This window comes from Phaethon aethereus (genome assembly GCF_964289735.1).
Source record: "Phaethon aethereus genome assembly, chromosome: 1".
NCBI classification, from domain to species: Eukaryota; Metazoa; Chordata; class Aves; order Phaethontiformes; family Phaethontidae; genus Phaethon; species Phaethon aethereus.
In genome coordinates, this window is record NC_138575.1 from 60,578,118 (window position 1) to 60,588,078 (window position 9,961).

At 43.5% G+C, this 9,961-nt stretch overlaps 1 protein-coding gene across 3 annotated transcripts in view; it reads left to right on the plus strand.

Moving 5' to 3' along the window:
* Positions 1 to 8,183, plus strand: part of LARGE1 (LARGE xylosyl- and glucuronyltransferase 1) — a gene marked incomplete at both ends in the record, with an annotated part of 196,395 nt that extends 188,212 nt beyond the window's left edge. For all 3 annotated transcript variants that reach the window (XM_082014020.1, XM_082014021.1, XM_082014022.1), the window contains 2 exons: positions 3,541 to 3,736; positions 7,986 to 8,183. In XM_082014020.1, the coding sequence (XP_081870146.1) occupies positions 3,541 to 3,736; positions 7,986 to 8,183 (394 nt within the window). The remainder of the gene's footprint in view (positions 1 to 3,540; positions 3,737 to 7,985) is intronic.
* Between the last annotated feature and the right edge of the window lie 1,778 nt (positions 8,184 to 9,961).

A 9,961-nucleotide genomic window follows, 5' to 3' on the forward strand; every position in this document is an offset into this window, starting at 1 on the left:
ACCATACAAATTAACATGAGATCATTGATAGAAAATGATTGTTTCTCCCATAGTTGAAAGAAAAAATCCTTCCAGTGGAAAACAACACCCTCAGGATTTTCAGATGTTACATTCCACCAACAATCAATTTCTGAGCCTGCACAGCGGTGGCCTTCCACTATAGATTACATCTGCAGGCTATACGGCATGTTGGCATGTCAGGTACGCAGCTGGATTTGCAGGCCCCTTCTCAAGTCTCACTCAGGCAAAAATCTCTTTGTGGGTGTTTTGCCAGAGCAAGGTTAAATAAGAATTGAAGGACATGCGGTCTGTACCTAGTGTACATCCTAATGCACAACACATTTTACAAATGCTTCCCCAGTTTGCTTTGGCTCATTTCATTGCTGAAATCTATCAACAGCCACAAGGCAGCTGTGATCTGGGCTGAGAATTTCCACCTCCACCTTCAAGGTGCTTTAATAATGCTGCAATTCGGGGCTGAGCGGGTAGGAGTGATCTGGGGAGGACTGCTGCGACAATGATTGCTGAGAGCGCCTGCAGCATCCCAGTCCCTTACACCACATGGTAGATTGCAATCTTCCCCTGACTGAAATTGCTTTTGTCACCTCTTTTCCAAATGGTGACCTTTTCTACCTCTGGGCAGCTAAGAAGTACAAAACAGCTCTCAATTACATTCCCCAGTCACCACCAGAAGAAAAGGGAAGATACGTGAGCGCCTATGGCTGGCGAGGTGCACTGTGTGGAAACACGCGGCGGCACTGGGTCGCTCTGTGCCAGCTTGCCGGCTTCGTTTGCAGGTGCCGACTGTGACCGTGCCTCACGAGGATGGGCCCGCTCGGCGCAGTGAACCACAAATGTACTGCCGAGACAGTTTTTAGGCACAAGGAAAACCACAGCTGGTAGAAGACACATCATACGGAGAAAACATAACCAGCAACAACTGATTAACTAATGCACTGATTGCATCCAAAGTCCAGCAAGATATTTAAGCATTTGAGAACAGAACTGGGAAAGTTTTTCTTTCACCGAATCATCTTTCTCATTGAAATGGGAAGCTTTAAGGGACAAGGCAGGGAGGAAGAATGCTCTGAGAGGAATAACTATTTAGTTTTTCTAGATTTGGCAAAGTTTACTAAAGTTTTGAAATTTTATTTTAAATAAAAGCAATTCGTAATGAAAGTATGATGAAACATTTGTCCCATATCGGAGCGGGGGGGAGTGTGCAGTTGTTTTCCATGAACCATGAGAAAGAAACTCCTCATCATCATCCATGTAATGGTGTCTGCATATCTTATTTTGCAGTACATTTTGTGTGATGATCAGCCATTGGCCAAGATCTAGCTCCAGCAGATTATATGTGTGTATATATGTAGACCCATATATATTGTATGTATGTACATATATGTATGTAATTCTGAACTCCCACAATTCTTGTTTTCAGTCTAATTATTTCTTTATAGGTAGTGTGTGCACACATTTGGGTGTGCTGTACTCATTTTCCTCTTCGTTCTGACCTTAGCCATCCTTTTATCTGCCTCTTTCCCTCCATTCACATCAGTCAGTCTGAAGAGGCAAGTAGATCATCTCTGGTATTATTTTGTTTGGTACAATCAGGTCTATTCCTTCCTTTCTGCTTTGTTTTGTCTCTCCAGTCTCACTTCTATATTTCCCTTCATTGTCTCTTCCCCCTTTTTTTTTTCTTCTGGTTGGCTCTCTTGATGCACAGAGGTTGTACCTGAGCTGATGTAACTGCTTACGCTGCTTTCCCCAAGAAGGGTAGAAAGAAACTGATATTTTTATGGTTAGTGTCATGTTTCCCTCCCGCCCTCTTTAAATCAGTGGGAGAGTGTTACTAGAATAGCAGCAGCGTTTGACTGCTTCTCTGCAGGAATCTCTCAATTAACCAAAGTTTGTATGGGGCTTTGAAGGTACAAATGACTTCATAAGTGTTTAGTAGCCATTATTATTATTATTATCATAATTAATTTCAAAATGCTGGAGGTAGGATTTTAGAAGATACACCATCCTCCACAATCTCTTATCATTTTAAACTCCACATTGTGACTGTGGTTTTTCTCCAGCATAGACAGGTGCCCATTAGTGACTGGGTAGGCTACCCACTCATTTCCAAAAGAGACCAAGAAAAGGGATAGGCTTTTCAGAGATGATGGCAAAGGGCATTAAGGATTGTAAGCATCTTTGTGAATCTGGCACTAGTTTCTAGTAACCTCTAGAGAATTAATTCACTGTCAATTTTTTTAATACGGAAGGGCCTTGTTTTCCCAGGTTCCCAAGCCAGATATCTGAAAGTGATGCAACTTGTTTACAGTTTAGAAATGCATCCTTCAAAGGACCTTACGTTACTTGGGACCTCAGTGCTATCCTAATAACTCAGTCCTCCTGCACTGCCTCTGAACAAGGAGAGTCAGTGAAGCTGAATAAGCCATATGAATATACAAGTCCAAGTGGAAACTCCTAGGTTGTGATTTCATGTCCCTGTTTTTAGCAATGGCTTGCAATGCTACAAGAATTTCTGGGGTTACAAGAATTTCTGGACCTCAAGTCCTAATTCGGCAAATATTTAATGCTTAAATCCCTTTACTTTAGTACATGAGTCATCCCTGTAAATTCAATGTACCTTCCATTACAAGCTGGCAGGATGTTTGTTTTGCCCCTTCTGTTACACATCGCAGAGTGTTGTAATACAGATGGCCTGCTATGCCTTTGTTTCATTATTTAATCTATGAGTCTGCAGAAAGAGCCTGTCTCATTGATTTTTGGAAAGGTATAAGAAGAGTAAGTGGGCGAGAGAGTCATTGACCCTGGCACTAATGGGGTGGATTCAAGCTGTGCTTGGAAGGGACCTGCTGTGACCTAAACAAGATTAACAAAGTATAAAAGGATCTTTTTCTGTAAATGGAATTGATTACCTTACTCAGGATCACACGGGTACTCCCCACAATGTAGAAAGTACAGCAGAAAGCCTTTATGTAGTATTTTACTTATTAATTTAATTATGCAGTTTGGCTCCTGACATAGTAATAACAGTAATTAATAAAATAGAACATCTATCCAGAGCTGCAGGTGTCTCTCATACAAATTATAAAATTGCATATAAACAGATCGTGAAAGTCACTGTGGTGTAGAAATAGCTAATTTTAGGGACCTTATGTGAGCTAGAGAATTTCACACCGATTTTAGAGCACTGATACAGCCACTTGGTTGCTAGAAACGAGACACAGCACTTTGTGGTGCAGATGAACTGCCTGTGTACTTTGTAATTGTTTCTCACATTAGCATTAGGTAGTGTTTTCACACTATCCTTCACCAGCTAGATGTGTTTAAGCATTAAGCACATAGAGGCTCTGGGAAGTGTGCTGGAAATAGTCCTAGAAATATGTCCTGAAAGTGATGATGTGAACTGTAAGCTAATGTCCTTATTTTTGAGCATTTCATCTAACCAGTAACATTATGTTGCCTCGCCAAGACGCATTCTATCTAACTGCCTCCCCACATCCGTGCCATTTATGTCTGTTTAAGGTATCACGTCTGGACGAAAGGGCATGCACCAACAAACTTTGCCAAGTGGCGAACGGCCACCACTCCCTACCGCGTTGAGTGGGAAGCAGACTTTGAGCCATACGTTGTTGTGAGGAAGGACTGCCCGGAGTATGACAGGCGGTTTGTTGGATTTGGCTGGAACAAAGTAGCTCACATCATGGAACTCGATGCACAGGTGAGGAGACCATGCCTGCGTATCTCACCCGGGGCTGGGCAGCAGGGTTGTTAAGTGAAATCTGTGTTCTGTAGAAAGGCTTCAGGCTTTGCATCACCAAAGTGCTCATTTAGCCTTACTGAGCTCCTTAATGAGTGCTTCTTGAGTTGGGAACACTCAGTTCAGTCCCTGTCAAGCATTAAAAGGGGAATTGATTCTGAGTTAGTTTATCTGTCAAGTGCCGAGAAAGTCGTCGTCTCGCTTGGCTCGATCCCCGCAGTGCTCACCTCCTGTCCAACAGCGTGCCCGAGCATTGCAGCACTTGTTGCCAGTCTCATCACCTACTAGGGCATCTATAGACCTAGGTGGAAGTTTTTCAGTGAGAGGTTGGCGAGTCCCAAATGCTAATTTAGAATTCAAAAAGCAATCTGAAGTTAAATCCAAGGCAAGTATTTTCAATTTCTGGCCTGGATTTACAGCACATCTCTGCAAAGCCAAGGAATTTACATTTCCAAAGTCTCTGGCTGCAAAGCAGACTCAAGAGGATCCACGTACTTGATCCTTGGGCTACCTGCCTCTTGGATCTGTGACTTGAGATGGAGATGCTGGGCAGAATATATAAGAATAAAGACACCAAGAAAGCTTGAGAGTCCCAGAATAACACTAGAGCTCTCGGAGCTGCCAAGATCCCTGCCAATGACCTAGATCTTTGATGCTGGCAGTGACTGTGGCTCCGTGGGAGCCCAGTGCTGCTGTTCACTGAAATGGCAGGGTTTACATCTCCCTGCTGTTCTTGGATGTGAAGCTAACCACTGTGCTAATCAGCAGGGTCTGGGTCATGGCATTTCTTTTTAGTTTGGTGTTTTGTTTTTTTTTTTAGTTTGTTTTCAGTCCCGGTTTTTGAACTAGCAGCATTTCATGCTAACCAAAAAACATGCTTTTGGCATGCTCCAGTGCTAGCTTCTGCTATGGATCTGGAATACCTGTCCTTCTCTGCCTACCTCTTACCAGTTTATGTGAAGCATAAGGCAGGCAGCAAGGTACTGGGAGATTGTGTCTCTGGGGTGTGGGCTAGTGTGTTTGTGTGCAGGCACATATGTGAGAGGGACATTTTCTACTTCTGCTTACAAAACCACACGGTCACCTTGGACTGGCAGCCACTTGCCCTCTGTTTGCAAAAGGTCATTCCCAACAAATTTGTACCTATTTATGTTGAGAAAAAACTATTACAGACTAGGAAAAAAAATTGTCCCTTATATTATCATTGCTCTACTATAGCACTTCAATTTTCCAGTGCACTTTCCAAACACTGATCAATTAACCATCAGTTGTGAAGAGTGCCAGTGCGATGATTTATTATTTTTTAATCTGGTTAACAAGGCTTATGTTCCCACTGGCAGCTCTCATCTAGCACTCATGATTTAACTCTTCTGTTCAGAGACATTTGCCCAGCATACAGATTCACACATGGAAATGAGAACATTTTTCAAAGAAGTGGTTCATAGCACAGATATTTTAAATGGCCACTGGGTTGGAACTAACTTTAGGGAATTGTTTTTCTCACTTTTCCAGCCTTAAAAACATTCCAACATGGAAAAGAATTTTCATTTTCATCTGTAGCAACATGGGTATTTGTCTGTTCTTCCACAAAAACAGCCTGGAGGGGACGTGGGATCGCACAGCTACCTCTCCCTGTGGCATTCCTCTGCTTAGGGGTGTCCACAGATCAGGTTGTTGCCAGCTGCTTGGCTGGCTTCATTACCAGCAGGCAGAGCAGCTTCTCAGTTGAATTATTTCACTGCTCCTCACAACTGCAATATCTGTCAAGAGAACTGTTTCAGACTTCTTACCAAGGGCCTGTGCCACTACCGTCCCTCAGAGCAGCACACCACATGGAGATAATCGTCATTATTATTCTGGGGGCATGCAGATGTCCACTGAGCTGGATGCTGTGCAAATACATAGATAATGGCCGTCTCCGTCTAAAGAATTTATAACCTGTGAGGTCGGGACACAGGTTCCTGCAAGTGCATTGCTTTCTCAACAGGCGTTTCCTTATGGTAGAGATGGGCCATTAGAAAACCTTTCTTGCCATTCCAGTGACTGTGGAACTAGGCTGTGAGCAATCCCTTTTCCAGGACCCCAGCCCAACACCTTTCAAAGGGGCTTATTAGCAGCAGACTAGTAAGTTTTTGGAAGGCTTTATGTGCCTGAAGGCCTTTTGGAGGGATGGGAGCACCGCTGTGCTGAACAGTTTACACAGCAGAGCATAGACAGTCCCTGACCTGCAGGATTACAGACTTGAGATGCAAGTAGAGAACAAAGAAGAGGTTGTGTGAGGGGGTTGTATCTTCCCCTGCAACTTCAGACTTTAGTTTTAAGGTCCCATAGAGACATATTTTGTAGTTTGTAGTTTATCAGCTCTCCTCACTCCATCACGCCAGCCTTTTTGCATTTGCTTTCCCATTAATTCTCAGTCTCTTCCAGCTAAATAAGTTCTGCCTGTGAGCATCGGATTATTTTGCCCTTGCTGTACATTTGTCACGCCAAACAGAAGCTGAGAGGGGCCCACTCCCATATATGATAGCATTGTAATTTGGCACAAAGGTGTACCGCGTTAGCACTGTCTGGCAGGGAACAGGCATTTTCATGTTGAGAAGGGAGCAGCCATACAGCTACATCTGCACCTCGCCGTCCAACGCACGCTTCTCTTACATCGGTGTCTCTGGGACAGCACTGCAGCCTTAGCTACACTTTGGGCCCACCAGTACCACTGCCTGAGTTGGGGAAAAGATCCACGTTGTCTTCTGCTCGCTTCTTCCCATTTTGTTCAGGCTTCATTTTGGGCTGTGTTGTTCAAACACTTGGTTTCTGGTAGCATCATAACCCAGCAGTTTTCAGTCTTTTCCAGGCTGATCATATTTTGTTAGGTGAGGAAAGATTTATAGGTGAAACACTCATGTTTATTAGCTCAAGTGTGTTCTCTCCCATAAATCTCTTTCCCTAACAAAATGTTTTTGGAATACACTGCCTCTGTGCTGCAGATCCTCTGTCTCTGCGCAGACCCCTAAATCTACAAGTGACTGGACTTTGCAAACCAGGGGAAGTTGTGCACCATTTCTTTTAAAGCCGGCATGCTCTGTGACTATTGCTTCCCTGCACACTGTCCTCTGCAGAGATGGTTAATGAGTCAATGCAACAACAGTTGCAAATAGAAACTATGTGAGGACAATAAGGAATTCGCCTGTGGAGTCTTCGAAGTTTCTTTGTCATTTGGATGCCGTACAAGTCATATTTTTTGACATTTCATATGAAAAAAAGAGGTAGTGTCCTAGTAGTTCGGGTACTTTGCTTGGCTACAGAATACTGATGTTCACATCCCTTTTCTGCCCAGTGTCTTTGCAGGAGCAGATATCTGGTTCTTGCACATCCTACACTGGTGACCATCCAGCTTGTCTAAGAATCAGTCTCTGTCTAGCTTTTCTCTAATGATCATATATTTAATTATAAAAATGGAACAAATTTAACAGGAGTAATTGAGACTTAAATGAACCATAATTTTTTACCAACAAAAATTGTCAGAGAACTTGGTCAGATATAAATAAAAAGAATTAGTGAAGAAGTTTTAGAGGAAAGGGGGAATTAGCACAGTATCTCATAATTTGTGAAGGAGAACTTAATTTGTGTAAAGCCTTCTCAAAGCATATGGAATTAGCAGGTCCATTTTCACACGTTGCCTATAAAAGATACCATATTCTCCCTTCATTTCAGTTTTATAAATAGTTTTGGGCAGTTTTGTTGCTAAGAGTGTCTTAGTATACAGGCAAAGCAACGTATGTTGTGCAATTGATGCCTTTGTAAATGCAGCTTATTGCAGCATCCCAAGCAAGATAGACTGTAGGGGCAAAAGCATGCTTTTGCATAGACACTTGAGACTTATGCTGTGTCCAGTCACAGCTGTGTTGGTTGCAAGCACACTACTGCAAAATCTGTGCTGCAGACATGGCTTCAGGCATGCCTTCGGTACTGTTGACCCATTATTTGGCTTATATGGAGTAGGGTATTTTAAAAGGGAAAGATGTTCTTTCATAAAACCAAGAAAAAGCAACTTTAAAAGAAGGCTTATTTGGCATATCTGCATGGGTGTGTTGTTTTTGAGACCCACACTGCACTGTCACATGATGGAGCATGTTTGACTGTAGAGGTGCAAGAGACATGCATTGCAAGAGGGCTCGGGAACACCCTCACAAACAGTGTCTTTCTCCCCCAGGAGTACGAGTTCACGGTGCTGCCCAACGCCTACATGATCCACATGCCGCATGCCCCCAGCTTCGACATCACCAAGTTTCGCTCCAACAAGCAATACCGCATCTGTCTCAAGACCCTGAAGGAGGAGTTCCAGCAGGATATGTCACGCCACTATGGCTTTGCAGCCCTCAAATATCTCACGGCAGAGAACAACAGCTAGCACAACGAGGCAGCGTGCAGGAAACAGGGACACCGGAGGGAGGAGCCACTCAACATTTGGGGCCCGGTCTTCAAACTGAGAAATACTTTCTGTTTTTATATCATACCTGGCAGTTCTAACAGAAATTTGAAGTGACATGTCTTCGGACTATGCTCATTCGCCCCTTCTGCGAAGACCCCAGGCCTTTCAGCTTTAGCATTCGTGAGGTGTCAACAAGAGGGGCCCGCCACGCGCCTACCATGCCGCCGGTGGTGGGGACTGGGCAGGGGCTGGGAATGCACTCTGCTCTCTTAGCCGCAGAGCAAAGACAGACCTTCAGAATATAGGATTTCATGTTGCTATTTAATAATTTGACATACTTTTTATCTGTAAAGGAAGATCTTCGGGTCGCTGTCCTGTGAATTTCAAATCTGCACTACTCTAAAAGGGAACTTTCACCTGTGAACTTTCACAGGGGCCCTGTTAACATGGATGACCTTGTTAATGCAGGATGAGCCAAAGGGCTGAATTAGCCTTGAAAGCAAAGGGGACACGTACACAATACTGCATTCCAGAGAAGGTGTGTTACTGGTTTAGGTGTATACATGATACTGGTTGGTCTTTATTCTCAAATTAGTTGTTTTATCAGGAAAATCCCCTATACCCCACCCTGCCTTTTCCCCAGTCCTAAATGCTGCTCCTTTCCTTGCCAAGGAAATGTCTCCCTTGTGTTTCTTTCCCATCGTCAGTTCTGGTGGTCCAGTAAAGAAGATCAGTAGCTCTGCCAGAAAGTGAACAAAACTTGTCAGTGTAAGGTCTGTTTTCACCAGAGCAACTTGTTCACGTGTGTCTTGTAAAATAAAGGGCCTGGCTGTAACTCTTTATCTTTTTTAGGCAAGAATTGGATTTTGCCTATAAGGCACGTTGCGTGGGGGGATACTGATTTGTAGGCTCATTTCAGTGCATGCCCATCTGTGAAGGCATTGGGCCTTGGGCTTTAAGTGGACTTCTTTGCTGAACAGGGAATATAAACATGGCAACTAGTAGCCTTGGTGCTCTCCTGCTGCCTGCTGCAAGGTCTCAGAACTACTTCGTTAAAGGAGTTTATAATTAAAAGGAGCAGAACTGTTAGGAATAAATTCCCTATTCGAGGGGGAGAAAAGAATGTGTTGGGAATCTGAGTGTGAGTGTTTGCTTGAACGTGGGCTGGTCAAGTTCACAACTTTGGTACACACAGGAGTATGCCGGCGGGTGGACAGGAAACCTAACAAGCAAAATGCAGAAAACAAGACACTGGACTTTTTACCATTTTCTTTATTCTTCAGTATTAATGTTGTGTTTACATGGGATGAAGAGATGAGGTTTAATGCACTACCCCTTGCAGGGCTATTTGTAATTTCTCTTGCAGTGTTAACAGAGAAAGCAGAAACAACTCAGTGAGAAATGCATCTGTCTCCCTACCCCAGATCCCCCTGCGTACCAATACCACTGCCTGAGTTGGGAAATGGATCCATGTTGCATTCTGCTCACTTTTTTTCCATTTTGTTTTTCAGCCACTGGACCTTCTACTTTCCTCCTCACCTCATCCCTCTAGAGCTTGGGTTTATTTCTAACCTGACATTTCGTGAGAGCTTTCTGTTACAGTGGAAACCACATGGTTAAACCAGACATTTAAACTACAAATATCAGTTCATCATGCTGTGTATATATAAGAAAAGGCAAAAAAGGCACAAGAAGTAAAAAGGGGCGGGAGACTATGTGTGATTTTCACTTTTCCCCTGGGAGTGTTGGCTGCATAA